The 25,582-nt window shown below is 34.6% G+C and overlaps 1 protein-coding gene across 5 annotated transcripts in view; it reads right to left on the reverse strand.

Annotated features, from left to right (window-relative positions):
* Positions 1–808: 808 nt before the first annotated feature.
* The window catches only part of WASF1 (WASP family member 1), a 67,227-nt gene continuing 42,453 nt past the window's right edge, over positions 809–25,582 (reverse strand). For 4 of the 5 annotated variants that reach the window (XM_045798464.2, XM_087865378.1, XM_045798463.2 and 1 more), the window contains 8 exons: positions 21,961–22,121; positions 14,144–14,278; positions 9,427–9,580; positions 8,232–8,349; positions 6,580–6,752; positions 4,291–4,470; positions 2,565–3,193; positions 809–1,673 (listed from right to left, as the gene is read on the reverse strand). In XM_045798464.2, the coding sequence (XP_045654420.1) occupies positions 1,516–1,673; positions 2,565–3,193; positions 4,291–4,470; positions 6,580–6,752; positions 8,232–8,349; positions 9,427–9,580; positions 14,144–14,278; positions 21,961–22,093 (1,680 nt within the window). In that variant the 5' untranslated portion in view covers positions 22,094–22,121 and the 3' untranslated portion in view covers positions 809–1,515. The remainder of the gene's footprint in view (positions 1,674–2,564; positions 3,194–4,290; positions 4,471–6,579; positions 6,753–8,231; positions 8,350–9,426; positions 9,581–14,143; positions 14,279–21,960; positions 22,122–25,582) is intronic. The other variant, XM_087865380.1, reaches the window with a different exon arrangement.

The raw sequence follows: 25,582 nt of genomic DNA on the forward strand, positions 1-25,582 counted from the left end.
AAGTTATCTATCAGCTATCTATTATTGTTGTACTAATGCTGTGTGAAATAATCCATCTCAGAGCTTAGGTGTAGGACAATAAGCATTATTCTTTTGCTCATAAATTTATAGGTCAGTTGAACAATTCTTCTGAGCTGGGCTAATCTTAGCCAGCCTTGCTCATCTGTTTATAGCCGGCCAGCAGGTGAGCTTGTGCTTGGCTGGTCTAAGATGGTCTCACTTGGCACAGCTCTCTGTATGAGGTTTCTGATCTAGCAGGCTACCCTGAGCTTAACCTGAGACAATGCTACTGGCTAGAACAAGTCTCAGCAACACTCAGATCCAAGGTGGGGTGGGAAAAGAACCCATTTCTTGATAGGAGGAGCTAGAAATTGCACTGTAAAAGGATGAAGACTGTAGTCACTTTTACAGTCCAACTACAAAAACTTCACATAAAATAATCTAATATTAATGCTGCTTTCCCTCCATCCTTAAATCTAGATTGTGTAAACATTAACTCACTTTTTCATTGCAAAATAAAATTTCAAGAATGCTGTTAAACTGGTCAAGGTGTGTTGAAATTAGACAGCACATTGAGATTTTAATTTAAGAGCATAAGAAGTTGAAAAATACTGATTTTGTGAACTTAAGAAAAAATAATATAAAAGCTACCTTACATACTAGACAACATGAATCTGTATAATTAAGAGGAAATTATATAGCTTAAGTGGTTTTAAAATTTTTTGCTTATGATTATGTATTAAAAGCCTACTTTATATAAATTTGATAAATTACCAGAAATAGTTTTATTCAAAGAGCAACACCCATGAACCTTTAAAATGAGCCATTTATTAAATCGGACTGTTATTCTTAACAGTTAATGTAAGTTACATGTATGTTTATGTCAGAGTATTTCACATGGAAATTTTTTAAACTCTTATAGGCAAGCAAAATCGTACCACACAATATATAAGTGGGAAGGGGGTACTGCTAAACATTCAAATAAGGCAAGTATTTAAAAACGGTAAAACAATAATTAAAAAAAATTCAAGCATTCCTTTAAGAGAATTCAATACTACTAGCTAAATGTACTTTCTGAGTGTATTCATATAATCAAGGCAGTGTTTCTTCTTTTAAAACATCAGGAAATGGAATAAGGCTCATTAATAGATACAGCTGCCCTCAAGATTTCAATCTCAGTTGCTTTCTTTAAATTAAAATTCACAAAGTGCACAATTAAGATATATCAAAAAACTGAATCTGCTACTCTAACAACAGCTGTCCATGCTTAATACTTAGTGGTTTATTTGACCAAATTATCTTTTCAGGGAAAAATAAAAAAGATAAGCCACTGTAAAACATTTAGTTTGAAATGTATGCTAATATTTTTCTTAGAAATCAAAAATTATGGAGGAAAAGGGTTATTTATCATAAGGAAAAGAAAGCAAAACACTGGAATGACCAAACATTTTCAAAGAACAAGCACCACAAAGGACATTTGCATTCAGTTTTGTAATATTTATCAATGCATTTTTCTTACTCCAACCAATCTACTTCATCGAATTCTGAATCATCTTCTGAATCACTATATTCCACAGCAATACGGCGAGACAGGATGGTGGCAACGTCATTTTCAATGCGCTCATGTTTAGCTTCCTGTTCACGTTGCTCTTCTACTTTGCGTAGCTGAATACCTGACATAGAATAACCGAAGCATTCGTTGTAAACTAAAACACTAAATACTACATATGATTAATCTTTCTAGTATAAAATCAAACACATGTGAGAAATACTAATAGGAAAATGAAAAGCAAGATCTATTAAAAAGAATTTGAAGCGATCATATTGAGAATCATATTAATTTGGTCAATTAATTCTTTCATTATCTGTAAAACTAGTTGGTCAAACTTACCAGCTATCACAGTGAATATCTACAGTTTATTTAGCCATGATGGTTTACTGTGCCTCCCTACTCAGCACTCCCCCAAAAAGTCAAATAAATGTTGTTGAGTATATTTTCTGTGGTTTTATTCTCCCCAGTACTTGAGGGAAAGGCACAGTTATTCATTCTATACTGTCAGGGCCTGGCTTATAGTAGAGGTGCCCAGGAAATGCTGGCTGAATAAACGAATGAATACGAGAGGTCTTTCCTTTGTTACTAACGGAGGAACTTTAATTCTATAAAGGCATTTGGAAGAGCACATGTCACGGATACACCAAATGGACAGCCTTAACACTGAAGAAAATACCATTTTTAAAGGAGTTAATGTATATATTAAACATAATATAAAGGGTTTTAACTAAATTTTCTAAAACTTATAAGTCTGATACTTTTAATTTCTCATTTATTCAATAAACATTTTAAAAATCCCTACTAAAGTATGAAAATAAGATAATTAAATGTGGTATATTTTCTGGAAAGTGATTTAAAATATACATTGAACATAACTTTCCTTTCTAAAAACCATTTGTGCAAAAATATGATCATTTAAAAGTTTATAAGTGAGGAAAACGTTATTGTGTCAAATATTTAAAAGATTCTAATGCTACCATAGCAATGCTTTTAATGGCCATGAGGAAGTTACCTTTCCGTATTGCTTCCAGAAGTACACTCCTGGCGTCACTGATCACAGGTAGAGTTGACGGATGGCGCTTTGGCTCAGAAGCAGGTATAACTTGTGATGGGGGAGATGGAGGCATTAATGGAACATGGGGACCTGGGGCGGCAGATGGAGCTGGATGTAGCCCAGAGGGAGGATGAGTAAGAGCTGCAACTGTGACAGGTGATGATGGTCGAATGCCAGGTGGAGGCAGAGGAGGCGGTGGTGGGGGTGGAGGCAGCCCCTGGACTTCACCTTGTGGGAGTGGATGAACTGGTACAGTCTCACACACTGGGGCAGCCCTAGCTACTGGCGGGGAGGGCTGTACTAGAGGAGGTGCGATTGGAGGAGGAGCTGGGTGGAGAACTCCAGGGGCGATCTGAAGAGGAGCTGGAGGTGGTGGCACTGCTGGAGCTTGCAGAGCGGTGGCTGGAGGTGGAGGTGGGGGAGGTACTGGTGGGGGAGGAGTTGAAGTCATTGAAGCTCTTAATGAAGAAGTTGACAAGGCAGATGGAAGAGGTGGAGGAGGAGGTGGGGGGGTGGGGCTCACAAACACAGGTGTCCTGCCTGTAGCTGGTGACTGAGGGCGATTTTCTATCAAACCTGTAGCAGAACTGAAATGAAAGAGAAACCCTAGCAAGTTATTAAAAGAGAAAGAACTAACCACAGGAAAGATATGACTATCAGTAATTATATCAGGGTAGATGCATTAACATGTTCCTAGAGAAATTAAAAATTCTTAAGAATTCAGGATGAAGGGAATACACCAAAAAGAAAATCAGTAGGTGGTGCTTTTGTCTGTAATATTCTAAACAGTCTCATCCTCCCATGCACCTGTCATATACACTCAAGCATTTTATGCTTACTTTGATAAAAAAAATGTTCAATTTTATGCTGTAAGAGGAGTCTTTATAATGACTCAACATTCATCATATTACAATATTTGCAGCAATACCTGTGGCCATTACAATGCTGCACTGATACTGAAGCTATTAAGACTCATCATATGTCATTTCAGTTAAATCAATAACAACTAACTACAAGCCACAAAAGGAAATGTATGGCTCTCTTCCTTCCTGAGGATGGAACATCAAATGACTCAGTGATAGAAGGCTGATTTGTTTAAAGAAAATTATAAAGCTGGTCTCTATTTACCTATTAAAAATTTTATAATCTGGATAACAATGGACAATATTAAACTTCAAAACTGCTTTACTGAAAGATTATTGCCTCTTTTCTCTCAGATTCTCAGAGTATTCCCCATAAGACCAAATTAACACTTAGAATCACATCTTTGGGTCCCATTTCTTAGTCCCTTACCATATTCCAAAAATTCTTAATTTTTATTAATACACTGCACATCATGTGCTTGATAATAAAGCCACAATAAAATGAAACACACTTTAATCTTTAAATGCTCATTCACTAAATTTTCCCCGCGAGAACAGGTCCGCTTTTATCAGAGGCTGGTGAATGATGTCCCACAGGCCAAACCTGAACTGCTCTCTGTTTTTGTAAATAAGGTTTTGTTGAAACACAAACAGGCATTTATTTATGTATAGTCTGTGGCTGTTTCCATGCAACAATGACAGAGCTGAGTAGCTGTGACAGAGAACGTATACCCACAAAATGTAAAATATTTACCAACATTCTTTAAAGAAAAAAGTTACCAACCCCTGAGAACAAATATCATGTGCCTGTCCCAACATACCTGATACAGGTGGGTATGGGTTTGGCATCCCCTGCTCCATGCATTGGTGGAGGTGGGGGAGGTTCGTGGGGTCTGACTAGGACCCTTTCCTCAGCTCTAGTCAGAAGCTCACTCATCTGACTAAATGGCAAGGCGGAAAGTGAGTAAGAGCCATCCATATGGTCCACATATGTCTGAGGTCTAAAAAAAAAGAAAAAAATACAATATCAGTGTACTTTTCTTGAATTACTGGTGGAGTAAAGTGTTCTACAGGAGATATTTAACATGTATCCTTTGAATGTCAGTATTTTAACCACTACTTAGAAGCTTCAGAAATTTATTACCACTTTTAAAACAAAGTATGCTGCTCACAGTGCAATCTTTCTTTGCAGCTATTTTATTATTTTATAATGTAATACTAATTCAATTCACAAGGATAAAAAGTATTACATATAGAATCTTATAACAAGAAAAGAAAGTAACTTTTGGCAAATTGTGTTCAAAGCTATCTGCCTCTATTTCATTTTTTTCCTTTAAAACATGATGCCAATGACAAAAAGCTAGAATATGAAAACTGGAATTTTCTTTTTCTTTCTTTTTTTTTAAAGATTTTATTTTATTTTATTTTATTCGACAGAGATAGAGATAGCCAGCGAGAGAGGGAACACAAGCAGGGGGAGTGGGAGAGGAAGAAGCAGGCTCCTAGTGGAGGAGCCTGATGTGGGGCTTGATCCCAGAACGCCGGGATCACGCCCTGAGCCGAAGGCAGACGCTTAACCGCTGTGCCACCCAGGCGCCCCGAAAACTGGAATTTTCTACCATCAGGATATCTCATTGTTCTCTTGAACCTAAATGACTTCTAAATGTCTTCTATCAGTGAGAAAGCCCTCCATGATACTAGCATCACAGAGATGGCTAACTACATGGTTTTGTCTTTTTGGTGTTTTTACAGGTGGTAGGGTACTCAGAAAATAGAACTGAGTAACAAAGCAACATGTGACTTAAGATCAGATTTAAGTAAAATTTTAGATTTATAAATATTTACTGATTGTAGTGCGTGCTGGGGATGAATGTACACAAAGTAAGTTAGAAAATACAGCTGACTTTGAACACAGGTTTGAACTGAACATGTCCACATATGTGAGTTTTTTTTTTCTACAGTACAGCACTGTAAATGTATTTTCTTTATGATTTTCTTAACATTTTTTCTGTGGCTTACTTTATTATAAGTATACAGTATATAATACAGATAACATACAAAATATGTGTTAAATGACTGTTTACGTTCTCAGTAAGGCTTCCAGTCAACTAGGCTATTATAGTTCAGTTTTTGGGGAGTCAAGAGGTACATGTGGATTTTTGACTGCACAAGGGATTGGTGCCCCCAACTCCCACATTGTTCAAGGATCAACTGTATTTTACTTACACTACTGCGTCAGGTAATACCATAATTACTTAACAGTAGTAGAAGAAAGTGTTTATCTATGGATTACTTTTTAAATTAAATCTCAATTCTTTTGGTCTTTTTCTTTCAGTAATGCATATAAATAGTATCTTACATATATCTTATTCCTAAACCCGGCCAAGATATTAGCCTAATAATTTACATGTATTATTCGAAAGAAAACTTTAAGCTCGTTTCCATTCAAAAATCATTAACTATAATATATATAACAATAACTATACTCCTTCAACTATACACAAATTCCTTTACAGAGAGAATGCTAGTGCAATGTTTAGATAGGGTAGCATATTACTTAGATGGGGCCATGGCTACTGAGAAAGGAAAAAGACCGATACTATAGTTCTGCAAGAGGGGATGAGTAATTTTGTTTAAAAGTCCCGATGTAACTCAGGTGGGAGATGTGGCATAGAAAGGGAGTCAGGAAAAAGAAAAAGGAACAAAATATTACCCTTTCTCAGCTCCTATTTTATATGTAGTGAATTGGTAATACTTCAAAAAAATTCTAGACCCCATTCCTCTATTATGAAATTCTAGCAGACTCTGCCTGAAATATTGAGAGAGAGCACTGACACTTCATATGAAAGCTAAAACAACCCCAAAAATCATCTATTCCAACCACCTCTTTCTATAGATGACAAAATTAAAATCTAGGTATGAAAACGACCTGCCCAAGATCAGACTTTAGTAGGCTCACAGTGATCAGGGTTTCAAAATTATTTCTATAGCTAAAGCAGGGTCTGCTGGTTCAACGGTTCAGGACCTAAGACTCAAGAGGCACAGATAATAGAAATAAAGCCAGTATTTTATCGTTAATTTTGTTAAAAAACGAATAAAAGAAAAGAAACCTTGTTTCAAAATGAGAGGCTGGGCCATTAGCAACTTCAATATGCTTATGTAAGAGATTAGCATCATCTTCAGCCAGCTCTGGACCTTGGGCCAGCTTCTGCCATTCTCTCCGCCTGTCATGAGGTGCTCTTGGCACTTTTTCTGGTTCATGAGGACGATCTAGATTTTTCTGCTATAACAGATGTATTGAAACAAAGCCAAATGCTGAACTGCTAAGTTTTTAAAAAGAAGTTATAACAATCAAAATAAAATTCTACCATTAATACTGAAAAAGACATGCCATCGTAATATAGTTAAAGTAACACAGAGACAGTTCATTTGTACATTCAGAATTAAATCTTAGCTAGCTTGCTTGCAATCCCAGTTTCTTGTCATGTTTTTTTAACCTCTAATTTGAATTGATGCACCAGATAAAAATAGTATGCCTAAATAATAAAATTTGAGGTCAGAAAGTCCTTTCAGATGAAAAAAGATTCACCAACTCTGCCCCCACATCTATTAGTTTTTGCTATAATGAGTGAAATTTCTACCATTAATGGCACTAACTCTAACCATAGCCTGAAAATTAATTATTAAGGCTTTGTAATCTGGAAAGTGACAAATTAGCTAGCCAATACAATTATCCAATTAACCCATAGTAAACTGTGTCACTCAACAGAAAACAGGGTATTCAAAAAATACAACACAAAATAATTCAAATTGTGGGAGAAAGCATAGAGTGGTCTAGGGTTGGTATAACAAAGTCCAATGCCCAAAGGGGCCAAGCAGAACACATACATGAATGAAGAAGTCAGGAGTAAGATGGGGATTGCAATGAAAAAATAGGCATGTCCACCCAAGGCTTTCTAGTTCAAGAATTTTAAAACCACTGTGTTTGTCAAACAAAACACTGGCGGCAGGCATAATCTGAGCTGCCAGTCACTGTTCGTAAACTCTGGCTAGAGCACCGGGATACTGTCTAGTACAGAAAATAGTAACATGAGGGCATTATGGGGGAAAGGGAGGAGAGGAGAGAGAGTTACAAGAGAAACAGAGGGATGATGAAAACAGATTTTGCCTCCTTCATAATTCTGCCTAAATCCCAATTTTGCTTCCTCCTCCTTTATTTCCAGTTATCATCAACATGGAATAACGCAGATCCAAGTGAATTTTATTACAAAGTAGAAAATGGCAACACAGCAGACAGATAACAGGAATTTAGTGAGAATATAATAATCTTTCCAAAACATTTAGGATATGATCTGTGGTAAGAAAATATAGCTTAATCTACTTTGCCAATATCTGCACAATATTCCTTCGTCTCTTCTTGCCAGAATGCTCTGCTCTTCTCTGGTCCACTTAATTCCTATTTGTCCTGCAATATTTATTATAAGCTTTGTTGAAAGTATTTGCCAACCCTGTCCTCTGGCTAAAGCAGGTGCTGTTTTGTGCTACCTAAACCCTCTACACATACCTCTGGTATGGCATTTATCATACCATATTATAATAATCTGATTGCTCATCTGCTCCCCCATTAGACTGTGATCTTCCTGTGTGCTTATAAAGACTTCAGTATAAAACTGTCAAGATACAAGCTTAATAAAGTTCTCTGTATGCAACAAAACACAAATACATGAAAACTAACTTCAATTTTTTGAATCTCTTGTAATACCTTCTGTTTCCTCTTTTCCTTCCTCTTATCCTCTGTATCTTGCAACATTTTTTCTTTCCATAGATCAAAGAAATACGAAGGATTGGTATAAAACTTTAAACCTTCTTTACCATCATCTCTGAAATGTAAAATATCAATTAAAACATACATCAGTAAGACTTAGAGAGGCAATCAGAATAATTTTACTAAATGTTTTTCTCTTACATTAATGAAATATAGCATGTGTAAAAATACTGACAAAATAAATTAGAATGCTGCATTAATAAAGTATTTCTCACAAATCAGACAAAAAAAACTAAGGAAAATGGAAAACCAGGTGTTTTTCAGAGTTGGTGTTACTAATCTGAAGAACAGCTGGACAATTTTCATCCCTAACTTGTGCTGAATACCAACTTTTCTAAAAGTCCTTTGGGAAATTCCAATAGTTACAAAAGGTTCTGCCAAAGATAAAACACAATAATATCATTTAGAATAGAGAAATTACACAGGGTTTCTGCCAATACTCTAATTTGCTTATTATTTCACCAAACCCTAAAAATATCCTTTAAAACTCATTCTAGTAGTAACAGTTATTTTCACCCAATGACTTGCATACTGACAAAACAGTTTCAAATAAATATCTGAATACCATTTTATTCAGGATATGTGTTGTGTATCTTAAATTACTCATTTAATAAATCATGTGGAAGTACCCCTAAAGAAAGCCTGAGGAATTCGAGATTTTAAATGGTAAAAAAAAATTTAAAATAGATACCACATATACGCTTTGTAAAAAGTTAATGCATAAGATCAAGAGTAGGCATGAACAAACCAAAATGATATTTATTTTGTTAGCATGATGGAATTTTGAGCCCTTCATTTTTTATTTTTCATCTGACCAGCTGTTACATTAAAAAGATAGTAACTCCTTGCCCCTTCATATTAGTAAGTTTGCCACTGGCTTTGATTAATAACACTTCTCAAAACAACTCCCTTGAGTAAGTCTTGTCTTTTGTATGCCAGAATCTTGAGAACGCGCCTAGTGAATAAAGCAAAACTTTTCTAAAGGTGGTGGATGAGGAGGGTTCTCCGTGCTGGTAAAAAGCCCAGTGACGTAAACAGTGTTTGGGGATTTAGCATTTAAAGGTAGACTGCTACTGATTGGACTGCAGGTCCGCAATACCCCGCCAGCCTTCGTATCGCTTAGCCCACTGACCTATAGGGAGTGAGTATATTGAGAGGCGGCGGCTGTTCGCAAACATCGTAGGTCTCCTGTAACGGGATGGGCAAAGTCTTGCGGTCGAAAAGCTGCTGATCTTGAATTGTAGAACTCCGGAAAGCTTTCCTCATTGTTATATCTTGCAAAGACACTAAAACAAAAATCAAAAATGTACTTTGTTTTACTAAGTGGATTAAACACAAGTACAGATTCACCACACACTGCGTTTAAGAGTCAGCAAGCTCAGGAAGTTGTGACTGTAGTGGCTTGTGACTCAGGAACATTTTGAAGGCTCTATCATTATATCCCAGTATCATTCTAACCAGGTAAGTCTGAAGGCCCCTTTGATTTCTAAGGGTCAAAAAGCTCTACTGATACCTGAAGCATTATCCACATTTCCCATCAAACATCTTTTTCCTACTTACCATCCCCAGCCCCCACTAACCCACGTTTTCTTCTTCCTTTTTTTAATAATCTTTTTTCCAATAATCTTTTTTCCCATTTCCCTTTGTTACTTTTATTTAGCTTATACCAATGACACTGAAGGAATTGCTTAGTCTTCAGTGGCATTCTTGCTAAACATACTATTGACCTCTATGCTCTCTAGACTATAAATATTATACATATGCTTTGACTTAAAACAAACTTTACTGTAAAGAAAATATTTTCAAGTACCAGGCAATCCTTATCTTCATCTACTTCACTTATCTTTTATCTTATACTATAAGGATCTCTACTTAGCTATAAACTCTTGAAGACTGACACTGTCTTGTACATCAGTATCTCCGGTAACTAGCAGAGCTCCATCACATACATGATAACCTAAAATAACTTCCTTTACTCATTTTCTTTTGGACTATGCAGCATGTTAAAATAAGAAATGTATCAAATTAGTACATTCTTAACTCTTAGAATGACTTTCTCATATTAAAAAAGTAGGCGATTTCTTATATATTTAATATGGCTTTAAGTATGTAGATAAATGCTTTATACCATAGCAAGGCCAGTACTAAACAATTCTTAAATTATTTTCTCCCTAAAATAATATCTCTATCATCTTCACAAGTAAAATTCACTCAGCATGAACGTACATTTGGATCTATGGAATAGTTGGAGCAACATGGCTCTGCAACGGCCACACCATGACTGTCTTGGCAGCAATTCCCCTGCTGCATGATTTGTAACACACTCAAAAACACCAAAATAAAATTCAGAGAAGGAAAAAAATTTTTTCCGCACTATCGCTAACTAATGATGTAAGAGATACTTAATGAGTATAGACTATAGACTTACTCTTTGCAACAATTCAATGAGAATAGAAATGATTATTCCATTTTAAACATAAGAAAATCAAGGCTAGGAAACTATATAACTGGCCCAAGGCAAAATAGTTAATAAGCAGTGGAGCCAGAGCAGAAAACCCAGATCTGTCTGCCTCTGAGACTGATCCTTTAGCCCTAACACCACACACTGCTCTCTGGCTCCTGTCAGATGTGGCCTGTTTTCTATAATCAAAATGGATCAATTCTTGCCACTCACCCAGTCCACTTATTTACCATAAATATATAACCAGGATGGAACCTACAGCTTAATCTCCCAAACTTTTCTTAGTCGAGGATGTAAAGAATGTATAAAGTAATAAGCACTTAAAAAAAAAAAGATTTATTTATTTATTTGAGAGAGAAAGAAGAGCAGGGGAGGGGCCAAGGGAGAAGGAGAGAGAAACTCTAAGCAGACTCCACACTGAGGGTGGAACCCAACACTGGGCTTGATCTCACGACCCTGAGACCATGACCTGAGCCGAAACCAAGAGTTGGACGCTTAACCAACTGAGCCATCCAAGTGCCCCACTAATAAGCACTTTTCCATCTCCAACTGCTCTCATTTACCATTTGTCTTACCAACAGGCCACTGTTACAAAAGCCCTTCCCATTGCCAATGACAACTGATATTTAAATAGTATTACGTAACACAGAAAGTCAACACAATATTTATGAACATAATTAAATATAATTATATAGGTCTTTGTTTAACAACTCATCTTCCATATATTTTCTTTTTTTTTTAAGATTTTATTTCTTTATTTGACAGAGAGACAGTCAGCAAGAGAGGGAACATAGGCAGGGGGAGTGGGAGAGGAAGAAGCAGGCTCCCAGCGGAGGAGCCTGATGTGGGGCTTGATACCAGAACTCTGGGATCATGCCCTGAGCCAAAGGCAGACACTTAACAACTGAGCCACCCAGGCGCCCGTTTATATGCATAATTCTCACCATTACTTAAATTATTTAATAATTTAGAAAACAAAAATACTGATATTACACTCTGTAATTTAGTATTGTATTCATAATGTTATCTCATGTGAACTCTGAGTTTAAAAATCTAGGTTAAGTAACTTTGAAAATTTCTTCTTTCCAACATCCCAAAATGGTATCAAATTAAGCAGTTCAGCTTTCAGATTCTGAATCCTTCTCCAATGCTCCCCATAATTTTAAAGGAAACTGAACAATTGTGATAGTTACTGGCACATTAAGATTTTTTTTGAACATATTGTTTAAGTACTTAACTGGTATGTGTACTTTTGTTTTCAATTTTAATTGGAGTGCTAAGATAAAATTTAACAGTATTTTGAAACTAACTGTTAGTTTTTATTTCTGTTACATATAGGAAATACCTCTCTATCTCTGTATTATTAGATGGCATATATTTATAACTTAATGTTTAACTTTAAAAAATTTGGACGTAAATTATATATTTTAAAGTATGGTCATAAAATATTTTTTCATTTGTAACAATTATTTCAAGAATTTTATGAAGTATAATTAACATACATGTACATGCTTCAAAAGATATCACTAAGAAAAACCACCCACAAAATGGGAGAAAATTATTTGTAAATCATATATCTGATAAGAGACTTGGATCAAGAATATATACAGAATTCTTATAACTCAAGAAAAAGAAAAATATTCCAATTTAAAAATGGGAAAAGGACCTCCAAAGAAGATACACATCTGATAAGTCACTTAAACCCTGATTTTAGATCCTAGCTCTACCACTTCCTGCTGGATCACTTATCTGTAAATGGTTACAAGCCATGAGAAAAAGCTCAACATCATTAGTCATCAGGAAAACGTACATACATTCTACAACATGAACCAATAATGAAAAGATCAGGCTAAATGAAAGAAGTCAATCACCAAAGGCCACATATTATATGATTCCATTCATAAGAATGTCCAGAATAGGTAAATCCATAGGGACTGAAAGTAGATTAGTGATTGCTAGAGGCTGGGAAAAAAGGAAAATAGGGAGCGACTGCTCTGGGTATATGGTTTCTTTCTTGAGTGATGAAAATGTTCTAAAACTGATTATGCTGATAGTTGCTTAACACTGTGAATATACTAAAAACCACTGAATTATACACTTTAATTTTAGACAGGTTAACTGTAGGGTGTATGAAATATATCTCAATAATGCTGTTTAAGGAGAAAAAGTTCTGTCCTGATTTTTATCTCTTTGGAAGCAATAGAAACTTAACATGGTATTTGTCTACTTATTTAGGCTTTAAATTGGGTTATATCAAAAGAAGTTGGTTCAATCATGAAGACATTTATCATTACATTCTACTTTTTGCTTTTTCCAGTGATATCTTCTATTATTTTCATTCAAGTTTAGGTCTACTATATAACTTGCACTTGTACTAAAAATGTTATTCAACAAAAAAATATTTTGAAGAAAGGGTTATAAGAGACATACATTAAGTAATTCTCTAGGGAAAATAAGTGGAAATTATGTTCTGAATAGTTCCATTTCTTTTTGTGTAAGAAAAAAAAAAACCCAAAAAACCAAAAAGAGGAATTTGAGACACAACAGGATTCAATGTATTCTATTCAAAGTGTAAAATGCTGTTTTACCACTAAAGTTTCTACCATTATTTCAGACGGTAATTTATTGTTTGTCACCTGATATCCCAGGTTTAATACTCGGCGTAGAAACCCTTTTGTCCTACATACAGGCGATTTGGGTATTTTGGGGAAATGATCATTTAAACTGGGGAGTAACATTCAAATAATTAGATCAGAGTTTAGCAATTAACAATATGCACACACAAAAGAATATTAAAAGGAATTATATTCTTACAGAATAAAACCTAAAAATTTCAAGTAACCTTCAAACAATTTTTATTTCTAGGACAAAAATATACAAATAAATTATAAAGGAGAAAAGAAAAAATAGAGAAAAAGTCTAGGTAAAAATTTTTTTATGTCAGGGGCGCCTGAATGGCTCAGTTGGTTAAGTGTCCAACTCTTGATTTTGGCTCAGGTCATGATCTCAGGGTCGTGAGATTGAACTCCACAACCTGTGGAGTGTGCTTGAGATTCTCCCTCCCTCCCCCCCACCCCCCACACCATGCTCACTCTCTCTCTCTCTCTAAAATAAGTAAAGTCTTTAAAACATTTTTTATGTCCAAAAATGAAAAGCTATTTAATATAGAAAAAGAAGAAGCAAAAAAGAAAAAGATAATAGAAAAGCCAGGCGTGTCATACTAATGATATTTATAGATAATTCACTGATTTATTACAACATGTACATCAAAGACCATGGCTAAAAAAGACTTGTAATAAACTTGTGTTTAATACTGTTCTTAAATATATTGCTCATCTCACCAAATCTAATATATACATAGAAGAAAATATAATATGAATAAACTTACACTCTTCTTCTTTAGGGTCAAGCTGTGTAACACTAACAGATAAACGGTCCACACGTTCTTGTAATGAGTTAACTCTGAAGGAAAAACTATGTGCTTCATTGAACAATTCTCCAAATATATCTTCAGCATATTTACCTAGGCAAAATGAGACATATACCATAAAATTTAGTGTGATCAGAGATAAATATCAAACAATTTAACATTTTTAAAGTTTTGTCCTGATGAATTTGGCATTTATTTGGAACTAGTTTATACTTTAAACCCTAAAGTAACCAACTTAAGACAAAGTGGGAAAACAACATAAACCCTGGGAAATCTGGTTTTAAATACTAGCTCTACTACTTCCTGCTAAGTGTCCTGTGCCTAAAATGCAAATACTCTACCTGCTTTATCTATACAGGCCCAGTTGTTGAGGTTCAGTACATTACGATGTAAAAGTACATACAAATAATACCTCTTTTAAATCAGCATTCGTAAACTCTACACTAGAACTGATTTTCAGGCCAAATGGCAGAATCTAAGAGTCTTCATAAGCCCAACAGAAGACCAGTCTCAGATATGCCCAAAACATAGAAAATTTATGAGATATTTTATATTTTCTTGTTCTATTTTCCTAAAAAAGCATCATAAATCTAAAATCACTGTATTTTCTCTAGTCATATAAATTTCTATTACCAAAAAGAATAAGCAAAAATAATCCTATTCTAAAAGGAGAAAAAAACAGAAATTTTTTGTCTAGTAAATAAGCCAGGAGAAGTTTAGGCAACCTATAATGAAAACATTATTCAAGTGTATTTAGAACATATAAAGTAATGCATAGTTACAATATAAAGGTGAGTCAATTACTATGTGCACCTTTGGATAAAAAAGAAAATTGATGGTCTTCCTAAATTAAGACATTTTAGACCCAAGGATACTATGTAGGTTAAATCTAGCTCAATAGTAAGCTCTATTGAGACAGTTCCTGAGACAGAGATAATATTTATTAAATGAATTCGTTAATCTCACTAGTTTATATTTGAATAATATTGCATTTTTTCAAGGTATTTCAATTATTATCAGTTAAATCAACAAGCATTTAATGAGGGTTTGCCCTGTGCCAGGCAGGTGTATGACTTTCTGAAGGCAACAAAAAGTAGAATATAAAATTCCTGTCCTGGAAGATTCAATAATCTTGAAGAAAAAAATCAGAACTTTAAAGTCTCTATAATAAATTAAGAACTTTAATGTCTACAAAAATATAATAAAAAAGAATCATTTTGTATATATTCATTTACTCACATACATCTTTAAGCCAAATTAACTGAAAAGGTCTTATGTGCCAGACATTGTACCAGACCCTGAGTATATAAAAATGATGGAAGAAGGTCTCTGCCATTGATGAGTTTTGAACAGAGGGAGAAACAGACACTTAACAAATACAAAAAGCAATTTAATAAATAAGTCCAAATCTTTATTCCATTCACTTTGAGGCCTTGGTATCAATTTCCTCACCTGTGAAATAGGGATAAAAATAACTGCTTCAAAAAGAATTTATAAGAAAAGGAGACAGTGAGTAGAGAACCTGGCAGAGTTCCACATACAGGGTAGGAGGTCAGCAATAGGCGTCCCTTACTATAATATAAGGTAAAAGCCACAGAACACAGAGAAAAAAGCACCTAACTTTTGGGTGTGGGATGGTGTCTGAAATACTTCCAGAGACACAGTTTCCCTGGCAAATAAGGAAAGCACCCCAAGTCCCAATGTAAGAAAAAGCAGGTATAAAATTATTCATTTATTCAACTTATTCAACTACTGTTAGGGAAAATGCTAGGAATACAGAGATAGAAGAGACAATTTCATCCTTAAAAGAGCTTAGTTTAACACAGGGATCCTTATTTTATAATCTGTAAACCAATAGAAAATTATATGCAGGTTTTTATTTTTTTTATTTTTTTTAATGATTTTTTATTATGTTAGTCACCATACAGTACATCCCCGGTTTCCGATGTAAAGTTCGATGATTCATTAGTTGCGTATAACACCCAGTGCACCATGCAATACGTGCCCTCCTTACTACCCATCACCGGCCTATCCCATTCCCCCACCCTCCTCCCCTCTGAGGCCCTCAGTTTGTTTCTCAGAGTCCACAGTCTCTCATGTTTCATTCCCCCTTCTGATCACCCCCCTTTCTTTATCCCTTTCTTCCCCTACTGATCATCCTATTTCTTATATTCCACAGATGAGAGAAATCATCATATGATAATTGTCTTTCTCTGCTTGACTTATTTCACTTAGCATTATCTCCTCCAGTGCCGTCCATGTTGCAGCAAATGTTGAGAATTTGTTTTTTCTGATAGCTGAGTAATATTCCATTGTATATATGGACCACTTCTTAATCCAGTCATCTGTTGAAGGGCATCTCGGCTCCTTCCACGATTTAGCTATTGTGGACAATGCTGCTATGAACATTGGGGTGCATATGGCCCTCCTCTTCACTACGTCTGTATCTTTGGGGTAAATACCCAGTAGTGCAATGGCTGGATCATAGGGTAGCTCAATTTTTAACTTTTTAAGGGACCTCCACACTGTTTTCCAGAGTGGCTGTACCAACTTGCATTCCCACCAACAATGTAGGAGGGATCCCCTTTCTCCACATCCTCTCCAACAATTGTTGTTTCTTGCCTTGTCTATTTTTGTCATTCTGACTGGCTTAAGGTGGTATCTCAGTGTGGTTTTGATTTGAATTTCCCTGATGGCTAATGATTTTGAACATTTTTTCATGTGTCTGTTAGCCATTTGTATGTCTTCTTTGGAAAAGTGTCTGTTCATATCTTCTGCCCATTTTTTGATTTATTTGTTTCTCGTGTATTGAGTTTGAGAAGTTCTTTGTAGATCTTGGATACCAGTCCTTTATCTGTAGTGTCATTTGCAAATATATTCTCCCATTCCGTGGGCTGCCTCTTAGTTTTTTTGACTGTTTCCTTGGCTGTGCAGAAGCTTTTTATCTTGATGAAATCCCATAAGTTCATTTTATCTTTTGTTTGTCTTGCCTTTGGAGATGTGTCATGGAAAAGGTTGCTTTGGCCAATGTCGTAGAGGTTGCTGCCTATGTTCTCCTCTAGGATTTTGATGGATTCCTGTCTCACATCGAGGTCTTTCATCCATTTGGAGCTTATCTTTGTGTATGGTGTGAGAGAGTGGTCAAGTTTCATTCTTTTGCATGTAGCTGTCCAATTTTCCCAGCACCATTTATTGAAGAGACTTTTCGACTGGATGTTTTTTCCTGCTTTATCAAAGATTAGTTGCCCAAAGAGCCGAGGGTCCATTTCTGGGTTCTCTATTTTGTTCCATTGGTCTATGTGTCTGTTTTTGTGCCAGTACCATGCTGTCTTTGTGATCACAGCTTTGCAGTACAGCTCGAAATCCGGCATTGTGATGCCCCCAGCTTTGTTTTTCCTTTTCAACAGTTCCTTGGAGATTCGAGGCCTTTTCTGTTTCCATACAAATTTAAGGACTATTTGTTCCAGTTCTTTGAAAAATGTCCTTGGTATTTTAATCGGGATAGCATTGAAAGTATAGATTGCTCTGGGTAGCATGGATATTTTAACTATGTTAATTCTTCCGATCCATGAGCATGGAGTATTTTTCCATCTTTTTATGTCTTCCTCAATGTCTTTCAAGAGTGATTTATAGTTTCTAGAATATAGGTCCTTTACGTCTCTGGTTAAGTTCATTCCAAGGTAACGTATGGTTTTTGGTGCTATTGTAAATGGGATGGATTCCTTAATTTCTCTTTCTTCAGTCTCATTATTCGTGTATAGAAATGCAACTGATTTCTGAGCATTGATTTTGTATCCCGCCACATTACTGAATTGCTCTATAACTTCTAATAGTTTTGGAGTGGATCTTTTGGGTTTTCCATATAGAGTATCATGTCATCTGCGAAGAGAGACATTTTGACTTCTTTGCCGATTTGGATACCTTTGATCCCTTTTTGTTGTCTGATTGCTGTTGCAAGGACTTCTAGTACTATGTTGAATAATAGTGGCGAGAGTGGGCATCCTTGTCATGTTCCTGATCTTAAGGGAAAGGCTTCCAGCTTTTCCCCATTGAGTATAATATTTGCTGTAGGCTTTTCATAGATGGCTTTTATGAGATTGAGAAATGTACCCTCTATCCCTACACTCTGAAGGGTTTTAATCAGGAAAGGATGCTGTATTTTGTCAAATGCTTTTTCTATATGCAGGTTTTTAAATATATTTGCATTTTTCTGGAGAGAGGGCCCACAGTTTCTCAAGAGATTTTTTAAAAAGAGTCTATGCTCCCCCCACTACAGGTTTAAGTACTAAAGTACTTCAGTGGATAAAAAAAAAATCCCATCTGTCCTCTTTTCATATCCCTTCTTACTTTCCAAATCTACCTCCTCTTTCTCTTTGAGGGAAAAGGAATACAGTTTGTAATGTAAAATTGATTGGGCATGTATCTGAATATGAATTACCCTTAGAAGTATTATACTTCTTACCCTTCAAGAACCTACTTGGTCTCTTTACTATCTTATCATCTATGATGTTAAAAATCTAAATCAAAATCGTCTCAACTAATATTCTATGTTTTCCAAAATCAGGGTCTGCCATATTTATCCAGTATCATCTGTCCCTTTAATCCCCCTTACATAGTTACTTTTGCCTCTATTCATTTGCCTATTCTTCTTGCAAGCTAAAAATGCCTTCCTTCCTCTCTCCCCTCCATTTTCCAAATTCTTTTTGTTTTTTGAAGGCCCAATTCAATTCACATTTCATTCAGCAAGCCTCCTGTAATGACTTCACCTTATTTTTATCTCTTTTCTCAGTTCCTGTAATAAAACTCATGATTTTAATTATATACATGCTCACACTGTTCAGAATGATTTCAGTATTAATCATATTCGACTCTTCAATTCAAATCGGGTATACTCTTTTCAGGCAAGAACCACATGGCTTTATCCCACAGCAAAGTGTTCAGTGTTATCTGTCTATTGTCTATGTTTCTAATTAGTCTTATCAGGCCAATCTATTTATCCTCCCTCCTACCTTGCTATCTATCTGTCAAATTTAGACGCTATCAGCTCATCTTGGCAGCATGAACTGACTGTATTCAACAGAAGGATGGCCTTGGGAAGAGAGAATGGTAAAAGATCCCTCAGGTAATTAGAGTCTCAGCGGTCGTTAAATAAGACAACAATAAAATGGGAAAGAATTTTGGTATAACAAGAAATTTATAGAAAGTGAATTCTATGTTTTCAGTTATTATCTATTATAAAATAGAATTGTGTTCTACTAGGAAAAACATTTTTGTAAGGAAGAAGACAGGAAGGTCTCCCCTAAGACAAGAGGATGTCCCCCACAATTGACCTTTATTTTGGTGTTCTCTTAACACTTTTGGTGCTAACAATATTACCAAAGCCAACATCTCAATCACCTAGAATCATTTTGGACAGCCAAGTTTACTAAGTAATTGAGAGATGATTTAATGTATTAATTATTTTAACTACTTTGTATGAAAACTGATGTAAAATCTATTTTAAGCTTCCCTGTCTTAAGTAGAAATACAAAATTAATTTAACCTTTTCTTGAGGACTCAGCGATGAGTTGATTATGAAATCACAATGTTCTAAGTGAGAAAGCAGCCCTGAAATGTGTAAGAATATCTGCTTTTACATGAAATGGCCTCTTTCCGGTTTTTATATTGCTTCTTCCCTTGTGTCACTTCTTCCTTTGCTGTAAACTACTTCTTTTGACTGGCTTAGGTAATACCTGCTTCTATTTTTATCTCCCCTATACCTCCCTCTTTTAATGTTTTGAAGCATAAATGTTTGGAAATCAGATCATCAAACCTATATGAAATATCAAAGTAAGAGTAAACAGACTCCGAGAGAAGGATCAATTGGCTATTTTATGTACATAGTTTTTAGTGCATGGGCTTGTTTATGTTGGCTAGCTAGGGGCCTTTTAAATTTAATTCTGGATTCCCAACTATGGCAGTGGGAAAGCTGCCAGAGAGTTTAATTCCAGGGCAGTAAATTATTATTACACCTTGCTACAATATTTATGGGTTTTCTTTTGTTTTTGAATCTCTACAAACTGCTTAGAAAATGTCTACAATAGTCTCGGATTCCAAATCTGAAGCACCAGTTATATTTTACAAGGTATTTCTATTTTCAGAGTTTGGCTACAACATGACCAAGTGCTTGCTGATAGATGTTACTTATATGGATTATACCAGACTTGAACATTCCTTAAGTTTCCATCTTTAGGTTATATAAAAAAATGGGTTAGTACAGCAAATTAACACTCTTAATCATTATATTAGCTCTAAAATCTATATTGGGAATATACCTAGAACAACATGCCTGTATTAGGTCCAAAACTCACTTTAAGAAATAAATTTAACTAAATTTGTTGTCATTTCTATGCTCTTAATATGTATTTTAATATTAACCGATGTACTCATGTACATGAAGTAATACAAATTTTATATGAAGTCATGTTAGATTTAATTGGTGCTAGGTCACAAAAAAGGTCAGCAAATGTCTTTAAAAATATGGTTAATCATATATTAATATGATATCTAAGACTTTACTTTTGACTTGTCTCAAAAGTATATTCTATATTGACTTTCCCAAGAAAAAAACAGGTAAATAATGTTAGTAATTCACTATCAATAACTAACCTGAAAAAATAACCACCAAAAGGGGCAACGGATATATTTAAATTCAAATAAATATCCTTTTATTTTCAAGACTATTTCACAGGCAATGTAGAAATTTAGTGCTCTCACCAAGAGCACTCAAAAGTAATTTTTATGTCGCTCTAGCTACATATATGTATGTCCAAATTAACAACCTCTCTTTATCTGGTGCTAAGTATAAGTACTCCACTATAAAAAGAAAGAACAAAAGTTAAAAGGAAAAGAACAGAGTGCATCTTGCCTGTAAGGACAATCTATCTGGGTGGGTATGGCTAAAATCTAAGACCACTTAGAGAATACATCTAAGGCCAAGAACATCTTGTTTTTTCTTTAAAATGAAATATAAATGTCTTATTAAAAAGCTAAGCCATCGATTTAAAAGACAGATTGGATTTATTTTTTTAATTTTCTAGATTTTAAATTTAGAATAATTTACTTAATTCCTTAACTTAGCAGTTCTGTTCTGCAGTCTTATCATGGGGACACATTTGCCTGTTTCCTCCCCTACCTGTCCCTTCCATTGGCCTTTACTATCTGGCCAACCTGCTTGCCTTTCGTCTGTGAGAGACCAGGTTTCCTTGCTATTTTCACAGCACGCTGCACGTCATACTCCTAATGTCCTTTAGACAACTCACTTGACTAACCTAATTCTCTGAGCAGTGACTACATCACACCTTTTAATTTTAGATATTTGATAATATAAAAATATTTCCTTAGGCTAATAAAATACATGTAAAGAGAGAGATACCAGTGAATAAATGAAGCCTCCAAAAAAGTAACAGTGATGATAACTAAGCAAAAGTACAACCCTGGCACTACCTTTCATAGATCAAATCATATTTTAAAAAAACGATTTCAGTAATTCTTGTCCATCATGTGATCCTATTCCTAAAATTGTCCTTATTTCCCAGAGGAAACACGCAGAGAAGAAATTATTCTAAAACTCATTAATTTTATTTAAAATGGCTACATTTTCCAAGATAACTTTGTATTCTTCTCACCAAACACCCCCCAAAATTAATCATAAGAACATCTTCTTAATACTCATACTCTAACGCGTAACATTCTGGTTTGCAAGAAATATTTTTCATTGATATAAAAATACTTACTTAGGCTACTTAGTTGTCTAATTATATTTGCCAAGGAAATATTGGTTACACATTCTAGTTCATTCTTAATGCCTCTAGGCAGTGCTGTGTGGCACAAGTGCCTAGGATCAATGTTTCTTTTCACTAATGGCATCTTGAGATCAACCTCTGTGCCAGTTCACCTGTAAGAAATCAAACAATAAATTAACATCATTCAGTTGCACCCAACACAGAGTAAGACCTCATCTTTCACATTTAATAAAATATTTGCTAGTACAAAGACAATAAAAATGGAGTCACTGTCTAAATGAATCAAAACTTATTAACCACCTTTCTTCTTCAATTATTAGAATTTCAACATTATATAAAAATTAAAAAAAACAACTTTCAATGTCAGTTGCTTCATAATGAACTCATAAATCAGTATCATTCTCCTAAACTCACGTTTTTATTTACTACGACTAGGTTTTTTTTGGTTTTGTTTTGTTTCTTTTTTTGAGAAATGGTGTGAAAGGTCTTCTCTAAGGAAGCGCTTAAGAGAATTAAAGAAGCTGGAAGAACAGGATCAAATTTACATTTTCACATAAAATGTATCAGGCGTTCAATGGCTCAGAGATCAAATAGTCCAAGTAGTCCTACATCTTCAATCTTATCAACACCGACCATATCTTTAATTGATCAAGTAGTTCAACTTTCTTCCAATTATAGGCAGCTCTTACTTCCCAGGTCTCACATCTGCACAAATTTCAGCTACCATAGGTTTAGTTCAGTAATACCAGTTTTCAACAATACGGTTTCAATTTCACTTACCACACTGTATTAACTACAACTGCATAAATACAAATTTCCTTGTTAGCACTTCAGTATGCAAAGCACTATGTTAATAAGAGATGTATATCATGATCAGTGACTGATCACTTCCATCCCCAAAGTTGGTTGGTGACTGGTCACATTCAATTCGTTTATCTAAAGACAGCAAAGCATGTAGCTGTGTTACCTTCTTGCCTCCTAAACCCATGTGAAATTTTACAAAACGGGTAACTAAAAGAGGGAATTGGCCAACAAAGATAAAAGTACAGCAAAGAAATGAAAAATGATAAAGCTGGAAGTAAAACTGAATTCAAATGTAAATGGAGTAATAGAAGAAACAGCCAGTTGTTGAAATGTTGCCATTATCACTGTTTGAGAGACTCTAGATCCGCTATCAGAAGAATTTAGCAAAGGTAAACTTATTGACATAAATAAGTGGTTGAAACAAAAAAGAAGATGTCCCTGAGGAGGTGATGCAAGCAAAAAACTTCACATTAAAGAAACTCTTGGAGATATTACCCGACATTAAAAATGCAAAAATAAAACGTGGGAAGCTGATCCAAGTGGACAATTTGCAAGGCACAGAAAAGATGCTCACTCTGGCTAGATCTACTATTCTAATTTATACAAGGAGATGGCAAAGCACTGTTCAAGCTACTCTTCATAATTTTTTTACAAAGAAATTAAACACTTCAATTCTAATTGTTTTTAATGTTTTATAGTATTTGTATTAAATTAATATTGTTTTACTATTTTTTTCATTTCTCCATATACATTTATAACCAACATAAGAGAGTTTTTTAACATCTTGACAAAATTTCTTAAAGATCACAGAACAACTGTAATTTTTCCCACTGATTAAGATCGTTATGTGTGGTTTTATTTTGTATGCTCATTTTTTTGGTCCCACACTACCATGCAAAGTAAGGACTGCCTGTACTCACCCAGTGATAAATAATAGTTATGAAGAAAGTTGTTTCAAAATATTACCCTAATCTCAAAAAAGGATGGACAGCTTTTGTTGTGATTAGAATAGTGCTGTTAGGTAAAATTAAAAGCATTTTGTAGAGAAAAACTCTCTTCCTCATCCATTACTTCAGTTTCAGTATTAGATTCTTTTTTATTTTTTCTCTTATTCCTTGGTGATTTTAATGGTCACTTATTTAACTCAACTATCAAAATCTTGGTGGCACAAGTAAAATAAAGCTTAACAACTTCATCTCCTAAATCCTGAGAAAAGTGCCTAATTTCTGTTTTAGAGAGTTTACAACACTAATGTAGGATCCTTTGTCATACTGGGAAAGGGTGAAAAAAATCCGAAATGCTAAAAGGTATAATTTAATTAGCAAGCAAAACTAAAATCAAATTTATTTCAGTATTTTTTTAAATACAGCAAATGATACATTTTCTCTTTAAAAACAATAAAAAAAATACTGCACAGAATGAGCCAATAACATATTTGAACATCTTTTGATCCACCTTTGACTAATTTGCCTATTTAAGGGTGAAAACTTTTTATTTAATAAAAAAGCTAAAGTATATTGTGCTAAAACATAAAAAACTAATTATGAAAACTGTTAATCTATTTTCTTAGGTCATAACCAAATATAGCAAACAACAATTTGCCAACTATTATATAACCCAAGTGGTTATAAAAGTAATTGTTTGCTAAAACAATTCTTAGGCTTCTTCATCTATTTTCCTGGGTTCTTAGCAATTAAACTCTCAATTACTGAAGCAAACATCAAGAGATTGAGAGAATGCAAACTAAAGTCTACATACCCTAAAGATTTTTAAATTATTTCTTAAAATAATTCAGCTAAAATTTCAATAAATTTATTTCTTAATTCAAAGAACATTTCTTATGGGTTTAATTTTAAATCCTAATATGAATGTTAAAATAAAAAACAAAATTAGCTACGATACTGCTAAAGGCATCATGTTTACTCATTTATTTTTTAAAAGATTCCATTCGTCTATTTATTTGAGAGACAGAGAGAGAATGTGAGCAGGGGAAGGAGCAGAGGGAAAGGGAGAAGCACACTCTGCCCTGAGCGCAGAGCACGATGCCAGGCTCAATCTCAGGACCCTGAGATCATGATCTGAGCCAAAATCAAGAGTCAAATGCTTAACCGACTAAGCCCAGGAATCATGTTTATTAAGCTAGTATATTAAAAACCTTCTTAGGGGCGCCTGGGTGGCACAGCGGTTAAGCGCCTGCCTTCGGCTCAGGGCGTGATCCCGGCGTTCCGGGATCGAGCCCCACATCAGGCTCCTCCGCTATGAGCCTGCTTCTTCCTCTCCCACTCCCCCTGCTTGTGTTCCCTCTCTCGCTGGCTGTCTCTATCTCTGTCAAATAAATAAATAAAATCTTTTAAAAAATTAAAAAATAAAAAAAAATAAAAACCTTCTTAGAAGAAGAGTAAGGAAAATGAAACTACTAAAATCTAACCATAGCAACATGTTTAATAGAATTCTATATTAAAATTATATTTTGGTGGCTATTATTAATATCAATATGTTCTCTAAGTTATTTTAGAATGCTTTTGTTGATCCAAATTGAGACTATATATCTATCTAAAAGTATAAAGCAATATATAAAGTGTTAAAAATAATGCAAGATCAAATATCACAGTAATTTTATGGCTTTAGAAATCAGAAAAATAAGTTATCTAAATTCTCATTTTCAGAATTCAAAAATGGTCTGTAAAATTTATTTAAAATGTTTAAAGGATTCCTTTAGTAACAACTGCAAGACAAATAAATAGTTCCTTTAAAAAAATCGCCATAAGTTAATTATAGTTAATAATTGCCTTATGGGTTACATAAAGAA

Source organism: Ursus americanus, chromosome 11, assembly GCF_024610735.1.
Source record: "Ursus americanus isolate L20-20 chromosome 11, mUrsAme1.1.p, whole genome shotgun sequence".
Classification (NCBI taxonomy): Eukaryota; Metazoa; Chordata; class Mammalia; order Carnivora; family Ursidae; genus Ursus; species Ursus americanus.